The sequence below is a fragment of the Anthonomus grandis genome, chromosome 3 (assembly GCF_022605725.1).
Source record: "Anthonomus grandis grandis chromosome 3, icAntGran1.3, whole genome shotgun sequence".
NCBI lineage: Eukaryota > Metazoa > Arthropoda > Insecta > Coleoptera > Curculionidae > Anthonomus > Anthonomus grandis.
Window position 1 is genome coordinate 34799559 of NC_065548.1, and position 21477 is coordinate 34821035.

The 21477-nt window shown below is 32.3% G+C and overlaps 1 protein-coding gene across 8 annotated transcripts in view; it reads right to left on the reverse strand.

The window, feature by feature from the left end:
* Window positions 1-21477, reverse strand: part of LOC126734086 (centrosomal protein of 135 kDa-like) — a 437952-nt gene that overhangs the window by 85931 nt on the left and 330544 nt on the right. For 6 of the 8 annotated variants that reach the window (XM_050437596.1, XM_050437599.1, XM_050437603.1 and 3 more), the window contains one exon: window positions 18478-19337. In XM_050437596.1, the coding sequence (XP_050293553.1) occupies window positions 18478-19337 (860 nt within the window). Of the gene's footprint in view, window positions 1-10255; window positions 10285-18477; window positions 19338-21477 lie in introns of those variants that run through there. The other 2 variants (XM_050437602.1, XM_050437605.1) reach the window with 2 other exon arrangements.

A 21477-nucleotide genomic window follows, 5' to 3' on the forward strand; every position in this document is an offset into this window, starting at 1 on the left:
TTATTTACCAATACAATTGGATTCGCTTGCGTTTTTTTTAATGACAAGTTCTATATCCCCATGTCTCTGACATAATTGATTTTAAGGAAAAAATTGAAAAATACCTGGAAAAGATTATGTCAAAAAAATCTGGAATGTAAATTGGCATTTAAAAACGTTTTAGTGGGTCGAAGACTTGCCGTAATTGCCTGAAAATCAAATAATATGAAATGAAAATAATAATTAGTCGATTATTTAAAAATTTCAACTGTATTGTTAATTGAAAATATTTACAATATGGTTAACTGAGACTTAGAGAATCGAAATATTAATTATGTTTGGCTCTGGAGCAAAGTACAACACATAACTAAGTTCGAATAATCGTCGACAATAAATATTAAAACAAAGAACCTATAAGTCAATCTGCAATTAATATAATTGAGGCTAAGTGGAGAGACTGACAACAGAAACTGTTGAGGATCTCGGTAAAAGAGGAATGAATAGCTTTCCCAACGATAGAAACTTAATATCTAGATTTCATTACAAATAAACACAACCTCTTAAGTACACAACTCGCTTTGAATAACACACTTCATAGAGCGACTATTAAAGATATTATTAAAGAAGGAAAAGTGACACCTGTATAAGATTCAATTATTTAAAGAGCTTCTAGAAAATTATTCAGATCGCAGAAATGACTTTTGCCAGAGCATGACCGAAAGAACAGCTAATAACACAAGCCTAGTAAAACAGATATATACAGAAGAAAAAAAAACATAAAGATGACAAACAAGACAAACAACAGAAAAATACAGCAACTACATAGAAGCATAAGCCTGTATGATACAACCTTCCCGAGTCGATATAGTTTTAAAGATTAAAATCTAGTACGAAGAGTTAAATGCAAAAAAATTGGTTTTTGATTAAATGGAAAAGAATAGGGTTTATAATCTTTTCGAAAGTTCGTTGGGGCGGAAGAATAAGCCAGAATTACTGAATGGATACTTTCGCTTTTCGTGACACTTTAATCAGTTTTTTTATTTTACTTAGAAATAATAAAATGATAACGGTAACGATTTTAATGGCGATGACTTTGTCAGTACAAAGAGTATGTTCCTGACATAGAATGTATTCCTGAGTTTCGTGACAATAGGTACAGAATTTTTAAAACATCGGAAAAGCATCTTGAATGATGCAAATGTATAATCATGAACATAACAGAAACCACTGCCTAATACTTTTAGATACAACCAAAGACCATGTGGAGCACGCGGGATTTCTATCCAATCGCTAGACAAATGTTTCTACAGTAACGCACATAGCAACCAATTAGGTGTGATTTAACCAATCGACACACCCCGTTCGCGTGACATTTTCTCAAAATGTATTTAAATATTTCTTAGGTTTATACAATGTTTAATTTAAATTACCTTCCCGCTCAGCTCAATCCTTCATTTGCAATTAAGCTCTCAACAACGTAGAAAATATTGATCCGAATTCCTTTTGTAGCCATAGATTGAATAATTGCCAAATAATATTTTCCTATATCACGATTTTAAAGAGCCACTTTAATATTTTAATTAAATTTATTATAAATGGTGAAAACTGCTTTGGATAGATATTTTTGCATATAATTTTTTTTTTTCATTTTTGCATTTTTGGTGTGCTTTAAAAAAAATTAGAAGTGTCATTTTGTTAGTAATTAACTGAGTGTTTTTTAAGTAAAACACTGTTTTTTTAATATTGATACATTTCTCAATTTTTCGTCTTTACAATGAGGTATAATACTACCAACTATAATTCATAATAAATGATATAAAAAGCAAAAAAAATATTTGGATTAAAATTATTAGTTGGGTATTAAAATTATATACAGGGTGTTCATTTCAAAACTTCCCACCACGGATTTATCGAAAACCACTGTTTAAAAAAAAACGCCGAAATACGTCAAAAGGTTTGTCAAGGGGGACAACTTTCTAACCTAAAATTACTTTACCCCCTATCACCCTCTGCCCCCCAGGGTCATCCCCTTAAAAATTTAAATAGCAAGAGGTATAGAGTAATAGCTTGTTTAAAAGGTCTTTCGAAGTCTTTTATTTTGACGTTTGATTTTTTTTAAATCGGTCGATTCGTTTTCGAGAAAATTAGAAAAATCTTTGTTTATCTTAATTTGTTCAGATAGAAAACAAAAACATGAAAATATTAGTTTTTATTTCAATAAATGTTCAAAATGTTGCCCGTTAGGGTTTGCCAAATCTACAATTGGTTTATAATTTAAAACGGAAACTACCAACATAAACAGCAATTCCGAAGATTAGACGTGGAAAAACCTAAATAACAACCTGAATTTTTTTCCGCATTCTTTTCATCAACACAGATATCCTGGGCGAACTGTATTTATTGTTATACCTGCTTAGTTATTTATAGTTGCTAAGGAAAATAAAGAATTTATTTTTCCGTCAGTTACATTTGTGAGTCTTGGAATAGTGAAAATTTATTTATTGAATTGAAGATTTTACTTCCAAAATGGTTTACACACTAACCGAAAGAGTGGAAATTATTCTTATTTATGGTGCCCAAAATCAATGTGCTCGGCAAACTATTGCAAATAAAAAACGTGATCATCGGCGAACTTTGGATGAAGCCGCTCAAGTTGAAATTTTGGGTCATTTTGTGGAATAATTCCTAATACATCATTACGCAAAATTGTTGCTGCCACTGGTATTTCATTAGGCTCTGTTCACACAGTTACCAAACTTCATTAATTTCATCCATTCAAAATGAAAATATTGCAAGAGTTAACCGAAGACGATTTCGATAGGCGAGTTGAGTTTTGTGAAAAAATGACTGAAGCGATTAATGATAATACTTTTCATGTAAAGAATATCTGCTTTAGCGATAAATACACATTTTATCTAAATGGATTTGTTAATAAGCATAGCTGTAGATATTGGAGCAATTTAAATCCTTATGCATTTGTAGAAGAGCATACCCAGTACCCTCAAAAAATTAATGTATGGGCAGGCATTTTAGGAAATAAAGTGATTGGGCCATTATTTATCAACGGAAATTTAAATGGAGACATTTATTTGGATATGTTGGAAAATACCATCAATCCACTTATCACTGAATCCATTGAAAACCAAATCGATGATAATGGAAACCCTATACTTGATGAGGCTGAAATATATTTCCAGCAAGACGGCGCTCCTCCTCACTATGTTCTTCCTGTTCGGCAATGGCTAGATGACGAGTTTCCAGATAAATGGATGGGGCGAAGGGGGCCTATAAAATGGCCTGCTAGATCTCCTGATATAACGCCGTTAGACTTTTTTCTATGGGGTCATTTGAAATCTATTGTGTTTACTTCCCAACCTAAAAGTTTGGATGAACTTTGTCAACGCATCATCGACTGCTGCCATGATATCCCACAACATGTTTTTGAAAATGTCCGTCAGGAATTTGAACATCGCCTTTATCATTGTTTGGCTAAAAACGGGCAACATTTTGAACACTTATTGAAATAAAAACTGATATTTTCATGTTTTTGTTTTCTATCTGAACAAATTAAGATAAACAAAGATTTTTCTAATTTTCTCGAAAACGAATCGACCGATTTAAAAAAATCAAACGCAAAATAAAAGACTTCAAAAGACCTTTTAAACAAGCTATTACTCGATACCCCTTGCCATTTAAAATTTTTAAGGGGATGACCCTGCGGGCAACGGGTGAAAGGGGGTGAAGTAATTTTAGGTTAGAAAGTTGTCCCCCTTGACAAACCTTTTGACGTATTTCGGCGTTTTTTTTTAACAGTGGTTTTTGATAAAATCGTGGTGGGAAGTTTTCAAATGAACACCCTGTATAAATAAAAGTTTAATAGGAGAATGAAACTTTTTATTAAAATAAAAACTTAATTTTTTCTAATATATATTTTTTTGAATCTACTAAATGAAAAAAATTATATACATATGCTTTCATTTCAAAACCCTTAATACACACTTTAAAAAAACGTCAATCTATATAAACATAAGGACGTTTAATTTTACATTTGACAAAGTTCTGTCAGTCACCTCTAGCTAACCTCACTTTGATATGTGAAATGGAATGGGAACCCCCACCGTGTAACACATAATTGTGAACCGAATTAAAATGCCTATTCTACAGTGCCAAAAAAAACTAAATCGATTGACCAGCTAACAGTGAGCTAATATCGGGTAATAATGAATATTTTATCGACGTCATACTTTGGTATATCAAATAGCTATCCTATAGTGTGATAGAGATTACCTTTAGGTCATTAGTAGTTTGCTTTTTAAATACACCCCAAATGAAATTCCCAAACACAAATGAAATTTAGTGGTGTTAAGTCTGGCGACCGTGCGGGCTATTTAATTACACCATGCCTCCCAGTTCACAATCCTGGAAATTGTTCATTAAGCTACTCTTGAACTGTCAAAGCGTAGTGAGAGGAAGTTCCAACTTGTTGCAAATACAAATAATTTTCGTTTAGTATCCCAACACCATTTTCATCCACACAAGAATATTTGGACTCAATGAGCTGTTTATTACCACACATTTTTACTGGTAAATCGCTTTAACTTGTATTAATTTGTTTGGAGAAGTAAGATGGAAAATTGTTTGCTATTTAAAATAATGTGACCATTTGACCTACCAAAGTTTAAGTTGGCGAAATATCTTTTATACCACACATTTTTTCTAACTATTTGCTTATACGCCAACCAATTTTATTTTTTTCGGTTTGATTAGATAAGAGATTGTATTCCTTTTAAAATGATGTATCATACTTTTTTTTTCGGCGAAGACATTCTTTATCAACATCGGTAGTTCTTGAACCCCCGGTAGTGTCGGACTCCATGACCGGTTACCCACTAAAACTTTCCCGCTGGGTGGTACCACTTGGTTTCTTGCACTGCGGTCTGCTTTATTGCAATTCTATTGTGCCCCATAAATGGGCAATGGTGAAGTTCTTATCCTTTCCGGTGAGGGTTTGAGTTCGCCCAGGGTTGTCGCCCTGGTCTGGTTGAATGCTTCGCAGAAGCATAGAAGGTGAAGAGTAGTTTCTTCCTCTTCCTCACAGCTTCTACACAGCGGTGTATCTACTTTCCGTTTCACAGCAACTTTCTACTGAGTCCGTGTAGGTGTTTTCTGAAGAGCGCGTGGCTTCTGAGCACTGTTACTTTTCGGAGTTGTTGCCTGGTGTGGCTTAGTATTGTTTTTCCCTTTCTGAAGGGCGGGCTGCCCTAAAGTGTTTGGAGAGCTCCAGCCTGGGCAGTTGTTCCTAACAGTTTTTATGCTCCAGTATCAACTAGTGTTTGCTATCCCTTTTCTAGGTTATATCACCGAACAATAACAAGACTAGAAGGTTCACTTAACGCTCCGCCTCTTCTTATGCCTATCTCACTCGAATATCGGACACTAGTCTTTTTAAGTCTCTCGAAGTCGCTCCCGGGCGAAATGCATATACCGGCTGTCTGATATAGCATATTTAAAGTAGTATAACAGTTGTCTCACAGAGCAGCTATTTGTAGGTAGAACTATATTGTGCTAGAACGTTATAGCGATTGTTTTGCGATTTGGTTTTATTAGGGATTTTATTAAGGATTCTGATAAAATGCCACGAATGTGTTGTGTTAATGGATGTTTGACTAGAGAAGGGACAGAAATATCATTATTTCGGTGGCCCAGGAATGAACATAGGTAAGAATTTATAGAATCGTTTTAGTATAATCGTATAGTTTTGAATGATAATTTTTTTAATATTTATATTTTATGCATAATAGAGGGTAATAATATTATTAAAATTAGAGACAATAATAATAATAATAATTTTTTTCCATATGTATCAGTATAAAAGAAATTATAAATGATATTTCTAAATGTCAACTTTGGAAGCAGGCTTTGGGATTTGTTAATAATCATAAGTATACCAATATGACTCCGGTATACTTATGAAGAATGTAGTAATAAATTAAGAGTCTGCGAATTACATTTTCCTCAAGAAACCTTAATGCGTAATACCGTAAGAACAAATCTGCTGTATAACGCTGTCCCGTCAAAAAATTTATGGCAAAATAGCGGAGAAACTAGTAAGTGTGTTCATTTTTTATACAGATAAATTTACCTTGATTTATTTGATGAATTGTAACAATTTGTTATAAAACATTATTGTTAAGATAAAATAAGAAAATTAATATTTCAGGTGAGGCTAGAAGATTAAAAGAAACAAAAGCAACACAAACAAGTGTAGAACAAGTATTATTCTGCAATGAAACAGATTAAGATTACTGTTAATGTCGTTTTTCTTATTTTTTAGTTATATGTATGCATGTAATGTATAATATAATAATTTAGGATATGTTATAATTATGATCTTCAATTTATGATCTTCAATCAATTAAACAGTTTAAAATATTTTCTTTTTTATTTAAATACCTACAACTAAAACAGAATGGGTCACAATAATATTAATTACATAGTTTGATTGTTTTGAAACACCCCGGTAAGTGAACCTTTATTTTATTTTGATGACTAACGCGCCGTTAACTGTCTGCATTACCAAAGTTTACTGAATAAAATACAAGTTGCTTCACTCGGCTCCACGCGCCGAATTACCTATTCACCGCCCCTCACTTCATTTGCCGGGCGACGCTCCTACAATCGAATCTGTTGGGTTACACAGTGAGTAGAGTTTAAATCGTTTTGATGTGCGAGCGTTTTATTACTAGTTGTACCGGGTGGACTCAGTGGACTGGCAAATTATTATAATCTATTATATTAAAATGTCGACTTATTGTTCGGTAGACAGTTTTACAAATTTGTTTTACAAAGCGTGGAAGTGGTTTAATGTTTTTTAGATGTCCGAAAAATGAAAATAGGTAAGTACATTGGAATTAGTTGTTTATTAAATTCATGATTGCATTCCTAGTTACTTTATGATCTGGTTCCTGTTTCTTTTTTTAAATTAAAATAAAAAATGGATTATAGGTGCCAACTCTAGAAAGGTATTTTTGGATTTACTGGCGAACATAGATATGCCGATCTTACTCCGGAACAATGTTATAAAAGGGTTAATATCTGTAGTTTGCATTTTGCGGAGAGCAGCTTTATGTCCCCTTCAAATCAACGTCTTAGACCCGACGCAATTCCTACATTGTTCCTGACCAGAGCATCGACAAGTATGTTTTATGTTTTCTTCTAATTTGTGCACTTATAATGGCAATATGTATAATAGAAGGTACCTTTTATTATTTGCAATTTTTTGGTATATAGGGAAATCAGAATTATTTACAAATTTACGTACTATTTTTCCAGGCACAAATAATTCTTACATCATTGCAAGTCACACATTAAGGAAGGAATTCAGTGACGTTTCCGTGAAAACTGACACTCCGATGCAGGTTAATGTTTCTGTCCAGACGGATGTATGTAATAATATAGGTAAGTGAAAGAATTGGCACTGTGAACTTTTTTATAATATGCAAAACAATTACACTTGCACTATACTTAAATGTTTTACTTAAAGTACAATAAAAATTAAGAAAAACCTGGTAATTTAATAATGAATACGACGCTACCCCTATAATAGTTTTTTAGCTCCTGAGTAAAAAAATCTATATTTTTTGTTAGATTTTATTATTTCAGTTTGGGTAAAGTTCAATAAATTCCAAAAAACATTACCTTAAATTTTTTTAAATTATTTTGATCTTGTTTTGAGTTAAATTTTGATGTTGTATTAAAACAGGTATCGTATATCTAAAATAAATTTTACTTTCAAGATAAGTTCTGTCAAACGTCAATGAAGATTTCGGCAATAACTCCAAGAAAAATTCAATTAAGAAAAGAAATTAAAACTCTGGAAAAGGAAGGCTCTCACGCAAAAAGATCCCTGGAAGTAGGAGTTACTTTGGACGATGTTCAAAAATTCCAAGATGACAACTACCCAGCAGATTCTTGTGCATTCCTTAAGAGTCAGCTATCTTTTCTGAACAAGTCTCCTCGGGGAAGCAGGTACACAAATGAATATACACAATTTGCTATGAGTTTATACCTTGTTGTACCAAAAGCCTATAAAAAAATGTCATCCGTTTGTCGTCAAAGTCCACTCTTCAACGTTTCACAAAAACAGGCAATTAAAATAACGAATAAGAAATAAGGGTAACCAATTATATGCCAGGTTATAGTACCTCTCTGTCTTGAGTTTCACATAAAATAAAATATGAAAGTTGGATTTTGGTCAACTTCTTATTTTATTATATTATTTTGCTATTTAAATGCGTTATGGAACTTTTGTACATTTAACTCTTATTTTATTTTTATTTTATTTCTTATTTTACTTTATTTGTCTGTATAAATCCAGCTTAAGGGACTGCATTGTTTACATTTTTAAATGGCAAAATATATTTTCCTCTTTACTATCTTTTGTCCTTCTTTTACAATATTGCACTTTTGCCAAAGCTATTTATCCGCTTTTTAAGTAATAAAAAATGTAATACCTTTTAAAGGTTATTTGAGTCGGAAACATAACTGAGCTTATAATGAAAAAAAACTAATCGAAAATTAATAAAATTCATAGAAAAATCTACTTAATATAAAAGCAAAAATATTAATAAAAGCAGCAGTCCAAACAAAAATATCTTGGAGCATTAAAAAATTTAGTCACTTCGGCAACGTTGCGCTACAGTCTTACGCACGTTTTACTATTTTTCGAGTTCTGTCAAAAATTATGAATGAATGAATCTCGAGCGATGTTGCCAAGGAATTAAAACAAAAACGCTTTAAATTATTGAGTCTAAGGGTGTATTTTGTGTTTAGAGTGTGTTTTATCAGTTTTTTCTTGTTTTCGTACTTTTTTGGAGAAAATTAATGCCAAAATAAACGATCATGGTGCATTCTTGTGTAGTAAAGAGAGTAGAGCATTAAAATCCAAATTTCATCGGTAAGTTTATTTGTTTACGTTTAAACAGCAAAAGACTTTTGTATTTTTACCACCAGCGTCGTCACATGAAAAATATTACGGTTAATTAATTATGTAATGACATTTTTCGCCTCTATTTAAAATTGCACAAGAGCGACGAAACAAACACGTATAGATATAGAAAATTATTTGTACACTACACAATCCTTTCTCCATCCTTTTCTCTCTCACTACTAATTTTAAAACAATAAAATTCCACATTATTGGGCTGGCTATGAATGAAACATTACGTTTATTACTTATAATGTCTTTGGTAATGCTATTATTAGTCTGAAAAAATAACAAAAACGTCAAAAAGTGTAGTAATCAATCATTTAAAATTCAAACATGTCATTACTTAATAGTTATGTCTATCTTTAGTTGTTAAATTTAGTAACAGTAATATATGCATTTTTTCACACAAACTTTTGACTTTGATTTAAAAATAAATCCTAATGAAACCAGTCGTACCAAAACAACCTTTAATAAGATACCTAAGTACCTAATTATTAACAAAAAAAATTTAACCATTTAGTTCTTGAATTAGGTAAACTTTGATAATGTAAAATTTATTTAGTTTGGTCGTTATAAAAACAAATAATTTATAGTATTATCAATTTACATATTTTTTCCAAGTAGGTACATTACATAATAATTTTATTCCAGATAATAAAGTTATTATAAAATCGTGCTCCGTCTTCCCCTAAAGTTCGAATTAGACGAAACTCGTAAAATAATAGGTATCTTTTACCAGAATTCCCCTTTACATTTTTTGCTAGTTCCCCGTCGGCGAGGAGCTCGGCGGCCTGCCTTTGACACCGAAAGATAAAAGGTTTTTCGCCGAGTGAAGCAACTTGTATTTTATTCAGTAAACTTTGGCATTACCCTCGTACAAGCCGACACAGCTGAACACAAAGAGAAATGAATATTAAACATACTTTTAATTACTCTATGGCTGAACACTTGCGTGGTTTTTTTGCGATCGGCGGCTCGTATTTGAGAGCGCTACTTCAAACACCCGACCGAGAGTGGGACTTCTAGTCTTGTTATTGTTCGGTGGTTATATCGTATGCTGGTCATTTATAATTGAGTGAAAAAAAAACACAATTTTTCTTTCTATTCTGTATGTTATTATTTAGTAATGAAAGTGATAATATGAAATCACTATTTTTAAACTCTTAGAACATTGAAAATAAGTAAACAACAACTTTTATTTCAACGTGTGCACAGAGGCTCCCTTCATGTTTTGTTTACAAACATATTCATCAATTCTCTGTTGTCAAGTTTACACGCATTTTCAACAAAGGAAATTTTCAGCTACCTGTCAACACCTATAACAATGTTAATTTAATTTATTGATGTTAGATTTTGGATTAAAAATAAAAAGTAGGAATAGATATATGTTATTTTAAGCGCACAAATGACATCTTCTAAGCAAAACAATTATTAATATTCTTATTAATAACCACACCGCACGTAAAAGCTGTTGTCATCTTACGAAATGTCAACTTGACAAACGGCTTTGTGTTTACATCCAACATTTGTGAAGTTCTGGGTTTTTTCTTTAGCTTTTGTTTGAAAAAGGAAAAAGGTTGAGTCATTTCGGTGTTTTTGTGAACTGTTACGATGGTAAAAACTTGTGTCGTTTATGCCGCATCATGGGACAAATGCGATTTAAACCGACCACAAGTAAATACCGTTACTGTCACAACATCATCAAGGGACAACCGTCGCCAAAAACGTATAGTAATAAAAACTTATTAAGAAATATATAATGATTTTAAGAATTTTTATTTCCATAAAAATGCTTTTTATTAGATAAATGTCTTTATTCTAATAAAGTACGTTAAAAAAATGCACAAAGAGTTCATAAACGGTAATTTAACGATCAAATGAACTTACCTGAAGTTCAATCGAAATTATATTAGTCAGCCAGTCCAAAGATGTTAATTATTTTACCATGTAGTCCGCCTTTTCTCGCTACTATCCACAAGATTTTAAAGTACAATTTCGCTCCGTATTCCCCCATCATCGCACCAGACTCGAGGCACTCTTTCCAATAATCCTCATTCTGTTAAAAGTAGTCCTATAGTTTTTGATTCATAACCTTCGGGTGTGGTTGGGAGGGAGATTAACATCTTTGGACTGGCTGACTAATATAATTTCGATCGAACTTCAGGTAAGTTCATTTGATCGTTAAATTATATGTCGTCAGCCAGTCCAAAGATGTTAATTATTTTACCATGTAGGATGTTTAAAGATTAATCAAGGTTATGAATTAAAACATCATAATCATATCAAATCCCAAAATGTGTATATAGAAGACCTATTTTATTTGACAAAACTTCCATATATATAGATTAAATGCTTACAGCTTAAATCCAGTCTGCAACTTAATTTTAAATTAAAATATTCGCATAAATGCATATGTTAAATAAAAATATACATTTACATGTGCAGCAAAAAATTTAAGTGTAGACAGAATAAACAAAATATAAACAAAATAACAAATTAACTGTTAAAAATACTAAAAGCAAATTGGTCTCTTTCTATTAGAGGCCGATCATAAAACTTCGCAAAGGTACTCGAACTTTTGCTCCATCCAGCAGAATCTTTAATAAGATCTATCGATACGCCAGCTCTTCGGGCTGAAGATGTCGAAGCATGCCTTCCTGAGTGCGATGTAAATATATTCGTATCAATACCAGCTAGATCTAAGGTACATTTTACCCAACGACTGAGGGTTGGTTTTGAAGCAGTCTTATGTGGCTTTTGAATGGTTATAAATAGATAGTCACTATCTTTATTCCTCAGATTCTCTGTAAGTTTCAAGTATTGATGTAAGCAAGAGACAACGCATTGATTTGGCAATTCTTCAAATTTTGGTAAATGAAGGCAAGGTTGTTTTACATTTACACCGGACGTTTTAATTCTATCTTCAATTAGAATTTGAAGTCCTCCTTTGTAAGGTCTAATATTTGGAACTCTAATAAGGCTAATGGTTTGTAGCCTTTGACCTGTGGCCAGTACTAAAAGAGTGACCAACTTATAAGATAACTGTTTTAAATTCTCGGCAGGATTTTTGTCGAAATAATCAAAAATAGTTTTTGGATCCCAAATAGAATTATAACGAGGTGTTTGGGGCCTCATCCTTAAAACGCCCTTCATAAACCGTTTAATTATTGGGTTCTCTCCTATTTTAATAGGCAAAATTAAAGATAGTGCTGCTCTGTGAGAGTTAAATGTACCATATAAATTCTGGGATTTACTTAAAACATTCTGTAAAAACAGTATTACCTCTTTTATATTTGCTTCAAACATGTTGAGATTTTGTTCTTTACAAAACTCCCACCAAAGTTTGTAAGTGACTCCGTATATTTTAATGGTTGCCTCCGATAGTGAGAGTAATGTTGTCTCAATGGCACACTCCGGTACTTGTTGTAGTATTAGAGACTTCCGGATAGTCTCGCGGCTACCAAGGTAAGACTCGCAGATAATGGGTGGGGCTTTTTGCTAAAAGGACAAACCAAAATATTGAGGTGTGGTTCAAGTAAAATGGGGTCTTCGACGCAAAGTTTTACGAAAAGTGGATACCATGCTTGAGATTGCCAATACGGTACCACTAAGATACCCTCAGCCTTGTCTTGTATTATTTTTTGTAAAACCCTTAAAATTACCGCGAATGGAGGGAAGGCATAAAAATGTAAATTTTTCCATGAAAGGGTGAAAGCATCGCAAGCATAGGCACCTGGGTCTCTTAGCCAAGAAATGTATTTTCTACATTTGAAATTACTACTGGAGGCAAATAAGTCCACATCTGGAACCCCGAACCTTCGAGTAATACGATCAAATGCATAATTAGCTAAAGACCATTCAGTCTCGGATTGTAAAGCTCGCGACTCTAAGTCTGCCTTCCAGTTGTCCTTGGTATTAATATAGGATGCAAAAACCCATAAATTGCGTTGCTCGCACCACTGCCAAATCATTCTGGATAGATCGTGCAGGTTAGGGTATTTTACGCTGCCCATGCGATTTATACAGGCCACGGCTGTTGTATTGTCACAACGTACCAAAATGTTGCAATTTCTCAATGATCTAGCAAAACATTTAAGACCTATAAAAATAGCTTGAAGTTCCAAGAAATTTATGTGGTTCTTTTTATCTTCAAAAGTCCACCAACCATGAGTTCCCTCATTATTACAATAAATTCCCCATCCAGAAAGTGAAGAGTCTGTGAAAATTTCTAAATTAAAGGAATCTTGTTTGATATCGTTATAAGAATAGTCGATGTTTTGCAACCACCATGAGAAATCTGATAAGGAAGGAATTATCATAAATTTATTAAAATTCATATCATTTTCCTGGAGAGCTTTTAATTTTTCCCTTTCGAATAATTTCGTATACAGCCAGCCATATTTTATTGCAGGACAGGCTGAAATTAATAATCCTATAAATTGAGCAAATTTCCGGATTTTTGTTTTATTAGTTTCTTGAAAATATAAAATCCAGTGTTTAATATTTTCCCTTTTTTCTAAAGGAAGCTCTATTTTTAAGGAGTTAGTATCAAAAATGAAGCCTAAAAATATACACCTTTTTGAAGGTACCAAAATGCTTTTTTCTGGGTTTATGATGAAACCTAAAGACTTTAGAATATTTATAACTCTTTCAGATTTAATTTTACAATCCGTAAAAGTTTCACCAAAAATTAAAAAATCATCCAGATAATTTACACATATGATGTTCTGCATTCTAAAATATTGTACAACTGGTTTAAGGATTTTAGTAAATCCATGAGGCGCTGATGATAAGCCGAAGGGTAGGCACGTAAATTCATATAATTGATTTTTAAAGACGAAACGCAAATATTTTCGATATTCATTTGACATAGAAACCAAAAAATAAGCGTCTTTCAAATCAATGGAAACTAGAAACCAATCTTTCTGAATGAGCCTTAAAACAGTTCTAATATCTTCTAGTTTAAAATGGGGAGCTTCGACAAATACATTGAATTGTTTTAAATTGAGAATAAATCGCTTTTTCCCATTTGATTTTTCAGCTAAGAAAAAGTTTGATAAAAATTGGTCGTAAAGTGGCTCGCACTTGACAATCGCCCCCTGTGTTAGTAATTTATCAATTTCCTTTGATAGAAATTCTTCATCTGTTTTAGTAAAAGATATAGATCTAGGGGGATTAGCTTGGATTGGCGGCTTGCTTAAGGGAATGTCGTAACCTTTAATCCATCTTAAAATAATGGAATTTCAAGTTATAAATTTCCAATTTTCGCAAAACTTTGAAAGTCGACCAGCAGTTCGGTATAAACATACCTCGTTTATTTCCTTCCTCTGTATCTCTCTCTGAAGTTGTCCTTCGAGGTTCGCCCTTTCTGCTGTCCCGTCTCCCTCGATTGACGGGCAGGGCGATACCGGTTTAAATTTTTGTATGGTTTCCCTTTATCTGCCCCCTCCCCTTTCATCTCTTTTTTCCTAAAACCACCTGCGACCCTAGGAGCTTTAAACCCAGATGTTGAGGGAATAGGCTTCATGTCTTTGCTGGCCGTTTGCAAAGTCTTAGCTGCTTTAATTTTTTCGCAAATATCTGGTCCAAAAAGGAGGTCAGAGGGAGGACATTTTTCTAGGAGTTCCTTGGTATCCTTATTCATATAAGGATAAATGAAAGAGCGTCGTGCCATGGTTAAATCATAAAATAGGCTCGTAAGAAGACGCCCTGTATCTGATAAACCAGGTAGTAAGACTTCTTTGCATAGTGGAGGCATATTATCCGCTTCGTTTAGGATGCCGTCTATATTTTTCCCTAAGATAGCTAAGCCCATACCTAATTTTGTCTGAAATTGGACATATGCATTATCCTCATTTCTAATGTTTTGAGGAATAATAGCGTATGATTCTGGGTTTAGTGTTGGAGGAACTAATAACGGGCAATTAACCGGTATTTTGTATTTTTGTAAAATACCAGCAGTATCCGCCTCAGACAGTCCTTTTATTAAAATATTACTCCAACGACTTGCTAAGGCAGGGTGCACTTTAACTTGTTCAGAATCCTTTATAGACGGATCATCACCCAAAATGTTGAGAACTTCCTCTGGTAAGTCATAATCATTGTGAATTAATAGTTCATCTGTTGGAGATGCCACGCCGCTTGGACTATGGGCTATACTCTCATCGTAATCTAATGTGCTTGCCAAGCCGCGCGGGTCTTGGGCTACACTCGAACTATTATTAAAATCTGAAATTACCGGACTAATGTCAGCCTGTTTTTGCCGCACGGACCGACTAGGCGTGGAAAGTCTAGATCGAGCCACAGTGGGGGAGCGAGAACGGCCGACCGAAGTCGAGCGGTCTTGACGCTTCGTCCGTTCCGCTGGGAAACGGGATCGTGAGCGTGACCTCGATCGTTTTTTAAGAAGAGATTCTAATTTAGCAAGTCTTTTATGCAGTTTTTTATGTTTTGAATCGCTATCCGATTCACTACTAGAAGACCGATGTCTTCTCTTATGTTTCCCCATGCTAAAAGGAGTTTACTTTTTAATTTTATGCAATATAATTATGTACTTACGCGTAATTAATCTCGTCGTCGAGGCTGACGAAAACACAACACAACGCTCGCGTGTAGCACAAGAAGACGAATGAGGATTATTGGAAAGAGTGCCTCGAGTCTGGTTCGATGATGGGGGAATACGGAGCGAAATTGTACTTTAAAATCTTGTGGATAGTAGCGCGAAAAGGCGGACTACATGGTAAAATAATTAACATCTTTGGACTGGCTGACCACATATAATTATATTTATATTTTAAAGTATAATCTATTAGCGGCGTTGCGATATTGTTGCCTTTTCCTCTAATACATATTATCTATATTCACTTAACTTTGAATGTTGACTTCTTCATAGAGAATCTTATCATATTTTATGAAAAAAAAAACTTCATATTTTTTAAAAATAACTATAACTGTAAAATTTTTTTTACATTATAAAGTGTGTTTTTTTTGCCATTGCTACATAAGCAAAAGCATTTAATAATTTATTTTAAGGTCGTTTGAGAATCATTTAATACCCTAGCTTGAAACGGCTTACCCTTATGGGTATTATTTTGATAAATATAATAAAAAGAAATTATGTTGTCCCGAGATAATGTATATTGTAAAATCAAAAATTGACGGGTAACGGGTATTTCTTTTAAATAGCGCCAATGTATTCTTCGCAAAAATATCTATTAAAAGCAGCTTCACCTTTTTCTATCCTTTACAGAGTGCGATCTATGGCAACGCCCCAAAAAATGAAAGTTTGTAGTTTATTCACAAATGTAAGACAAAAAACGTTACCCAAAAACTATATGAACCAAATCTTTCCAATTTAATGATAATTACTAAATCAAACGAAATTACCTGTAATGAAGTTCTATTTTAATTATATTTCGTCTTCGTTCCGTAAATAAGATAACGTAGACGTTTAAAGATAATTAAATAATAGACTTAAATCTTTTACACGCCTATTTACACTGTCCAAATCATTAATTTTGGCATCTACTTAATTTTTTTAAATAGCACATTATTGGGAACAACAACTTTTGAAAAGTGGTTTCTTTTTCCCAATAATTTGTGATGATTATCTTTTAAATCGGTTGATAAATAAGCCCATAAGAAGAAAAAGACTAACTCACAACACTTGCAACTCACGCTAGTTTTATTCATTAAATGCGTTTATTTATGTGACTTAGTTTTTGTCTTTTAATGGGCATATTTATCAACCGATTTAAAAGAAAATCATATCAAAGAGAATACGTTCAACTTTGAACGCATTCATGGCACCCTATTTTAAATTTTAAAAAATTATTTTTTCTATGAGTATAAAAATAGAAAATACAGTATCATTGTTTTCAGAATATTATTTTTTATCGAAATACATAATAATATACCAAGTGTCCCATTTAAAATAAGAAAGTTAGTATCATTTCCTGTTAAATCGGAATTAAAGTGATGGAAAACAATAGAATATGTCAAAAGATGTTTTTTTAACTATTTTATCGATATACCAAATTTCATTGGTTTGTCTTAAAAAGTAACAAAGTTATTTAGTGTTCCATTTTTTTCTGTCTCACCCAGTATATATACATATATTGTTATAGAAATATAAATACGTAAATTATTTTTATAGTTTCTAATTAAGATTCACCATGTTTATGTTATGTTTATTATTTAGAATCAAAAATTATACCTAATAAGTCTTTGATTTCAAAAATGTTCTGCAAAATAGTACTATTTAAGTTAAAATTAAATTGGAACTGGTTAATATTTCTAGTGTAATATACATAGATATATAGATATATAAAAGTATATATAGATATATAGATATATAAATAGATATATAAAAGTATATACAATATATATAAAAGTTATAAACTCTCATTTTTTTACAGATATTGAAATATTATCTATATATAGATATTGTTTTGCTTTTAAGTTATTTAAGCTCATAATACACACTGTACCTACACTAAAAGCATGTTTATTTTTTTGTATGTTTTAATGACCAGAAAATTGAAATATATATTATACTTATCTATATATCCCTGTGTATTATTTAAATGCAGAATCTAGAAAGTTTTTTTTATTTTTTATATTATACTATGGTAAGTAAATCTATATAATTATATTACCCGATAATTATATTAAGTAGATGTACCTAACTAAATCACTTTTTTCTATGGAAAATCCGCGATAAGACTAATTTTTTTCCTAGAAATAGAAATTCTATTGGAAATTAAAAAGTGCACATGTTAAGCATATTATAAAAATATTTTACTGTTTCTTCTACTTGAACAATATAACTTGTCCAACTTATTTCCTTTAATTAGGCCATTGTGTTCATTCTTTGAGAATTTAAAGCTACTTAATTTCAAATTCTAAAATTTTTAAAACGTTAATTTCTATATTTCAAATTTAAAAGGATTCACACTGTATCTACATTTATGATATTCTATATTTTTATTCATTTACAGATTTTTTTAGAAAATACATATTATTACAAGCGCTTTATATGTATTAAAGATTTAGTTTTAAGTTTGGCTGTTGCCATTTAATGTATGTAATGTAATTTACTTACAATACATTAATTTACTTGAGGTATATTAGATTTTTTCATATACCCAGGAGCTGAGATATTCTAACTATTTTAGTATTAAGAACCTGTTTTATAAAAAAAAAATTGCAGGCGAGAGATTATGAAAGAGAAGTATATTTTTATATATTTGTATTTCATTTTATTTTATTTACCTTGATAACAGTAATAGGTATAACTGCCAAAACGTTGGTTCAAATTAGGTGTTTATATTAAATAAACAGGTTTTTTCATTCGTCTCAAATTCAATATTCATAATAAAGATAGGTAGGATATTTAAAAGAAGAAACGAGCTCAGAGGTCAATAGATCTTTGAGATAGAACATATTAAGTCAATATTAAATATAAAGGTAATAAACTATTATATTATATATAAATCTTAAAAAATTACCATTTTCATACGTAGATTCTCTTTTATAGGACTTTGCTTCGTTGTCCTGTTGCGTGTGCAAATTATTTGGTATACTATATTCTTCGTAGAATTCCTTTGAATTTTCAATCAGATCTGAAACTGCTTTCTCTTGGACTAATTTACAATCCTTCAAGCACGTTTTATTTTTCGATTTTTCAGTTTTAGCATCTAAGCCATTATATTTAATTAAAGGTAGCAATGGTTTTGAACCTTTTTGGCGAAGTTCATTTCCTCTTCCAAGCCGAAGGATATCTTTAGAGAAACCATGCTCGATGTGAGTGGCGTCAATATCACTTTTTTTTCGCTGTTCTAATACATTTGCGTCCGTGGTATATTTTGTTGTTAGTAAGTCAACTGACTGGAGCAAGTTTTTATCAGAGCTGTTACTTTGCACCAACGATTCCTCAGAATGAAGCAAGTCACTATTATTTATTAAATAAGTATTACTACGTGATTTTTCTATTGTTTTCATATTTTGAGGCGGGCCATCTTTAACTTGATGTTGCAACTTTGTAAGATCCATAACTCCTTGTAATTTTCCATCAGAACCATGGTATTTTTCGATATTTTCCAAAGTTTTAGTAGAAAGAATTGATGTTTTTCTAGCTGGTTTCGCTTGGTCTTTTGTTGGATTAATATCTTTTAAAGCGGTTTCATTACCTTTTATTTCATTTTCTTTAATATCTAGTAGATCAAGTGCTCCCTGTAATAGTCCGTCGGAGCCGTGATAAATGTTTGTTTGTTTTAATGTTTTGGTAGACAATATTGAATTAACTTTGGATGGCATTTTGATATCTGACATATTTCGCAATCTATTGGACTTAAACCCGTGCAGAGTTCTGAAAATAAAAATGTAATAACTTAGAAATAAATCAATTAGATTTTATATTTCTTCTCAAAAACTAAGTTTATCATTTTCTATAATAATTTGTTATTTATTTCCAAAATTTTCGAATCGACAATATTAAATTATAAGATAATCTTATTATAAAACTTAAAACTATAATGATTTAAAAACCAAAAATAGGAAATACCAAATAAAATATAAGCAGCGACGATATAAAATTGAAGAATAAAACTTAGAAGTAATTTAAAAGCTTCATTTAATGTTATCATTTATGATTCCATTAGAACTTATTGGCCGCCATTTGTCTAATACTTGCATATATATGACGTATATATAACGTGATTTCTATGAAATATATTTCGAGAATTTTACGATCTTTCAGCACAAGAGTGTTTTTAAAAAAAACATCTCTTTCGAAATTATCACTGTTTTATTTCTACGTGCACATCGTACATAGTCGTCAAAACAAATAATGCGGTTACATGTATGTATTTTAGCCGATTAGGTGAAAGCATAATTTCCTTATCTGATGTATTTAACCAAATGACTCGCGCTGCATCTTATTTTGAACGTTTATCGTTGATCTTCTGAGAGCTGGAATGTATGAACGTCTAGAAGTAACATAATAGTAATTAGATTTCCAATTAAGAAAAGTAAATAAATAAAATCTCAAATACTTACCATTATTAACGAAATTTATACTTATTTCATTTATTTTAAGCTGTAAATTATCTTACCTTTCTTGCCTGGAATGGAATCTAGCACACTGACTTCATTGATAATAAAATAAAGGCAGTTATATCTACTCAACTAGTCCAAATTGAAAAAGCCAAAAATAAAATAAAAAAATGTATAGAATTAAGAGTACATCAAATATATCAGACTGGATGCCATTTACCGGGGCTAACTAATAAAAACACCGAAAGAGTGCGAATAGTACAATATTTTCCTAATTTCTGTGTTTCTTATTCTTCATTGTGCCTCGAGGCATGCTTAAAGCCCGCTTGTTATTAGATACGTTTTTATGCTGATTTTGTTAGGTATCTGATTCAATCTTTATAATTCGTTTTACTTCTTTTGTGTTATTATTTTAGTTAATTTTGGTCTTGTTTTTGTATTGTTGTTGTTATCGTCGTTATTATATTTTTCATTAATTGTGAATTCATTAAAATGACATTTTGGTGGCCATTTAAAGTCGATGATGCTTTCCGAAATGCTTTGGAGTTGTGTTCTTCTATTTCTGATACAAATGCAAGTAGTGAACAAAGCTGGGTATTTAAACATAAACACTTACATGATCAATGTCAATGATGAACAATCAAAGATTTGTTCTAGATATGTTTGATTGTCTTCGACGAGAAAATATGTAACCCGAATTAAACACTTGACGTTAATATCGTGTTGTGAAAGTTGGATATATTATAGGTCATTCTATAAAGCTGCAGTTGGGCCTGGATTTAATCCTTCCTCAACTGAAGTATATATTTCGGGCCAGCGTAGTAATGGGAATGTACCGAAGGCATGGCGGGCAGCTAGTGTGGTTTATATCCCCAAAGCAGGCAAAAAGAACTACAGCCTGTTCAAGTCTTATAGGCTCATCAGTTTAACGATCTTTCTAATGAAAACCTTAGAAAAGGTTATCGACAGACACTTAACTGAGGTGATTCTGAAGGCTTATCAACTGCATAAAAATCAACACGCGTACACAAAAGGGAGAAACTACCGTAGTTGAAAAAACAGGAGAGAGCAATCAACAATAAGGAGGTTGCATTAGCACTCTTCTTTGACATTTAAGGAGCCTTCGATAAGGCGAAGAACAGTCAGATCTGCGAAGCTCTACAGACCAGGAGCACACCGGCTTCATTGGTCCGTTGGGTCAGATCAGCGCTGCGAGAGAGGACCGCCAGCTCAGCTCTGGGAGATCACCGGGCAGAGATCAGGGTGGTTGATGTGTACCTGCAAGAGAGTTGCCTATCGCCAAAGCTCTGGTATCTAATCATGGACGGTCTCCTAGAGCAGCTTGAGCAGGAAGGGTTATATTGCGCAGTTCTATGTGCAGGCCTATGCTGATGATAGACTGGTTATAGTCACAGGCAAATTAATTGAGTTAGCGTGTGGTCGCATACAAAGCG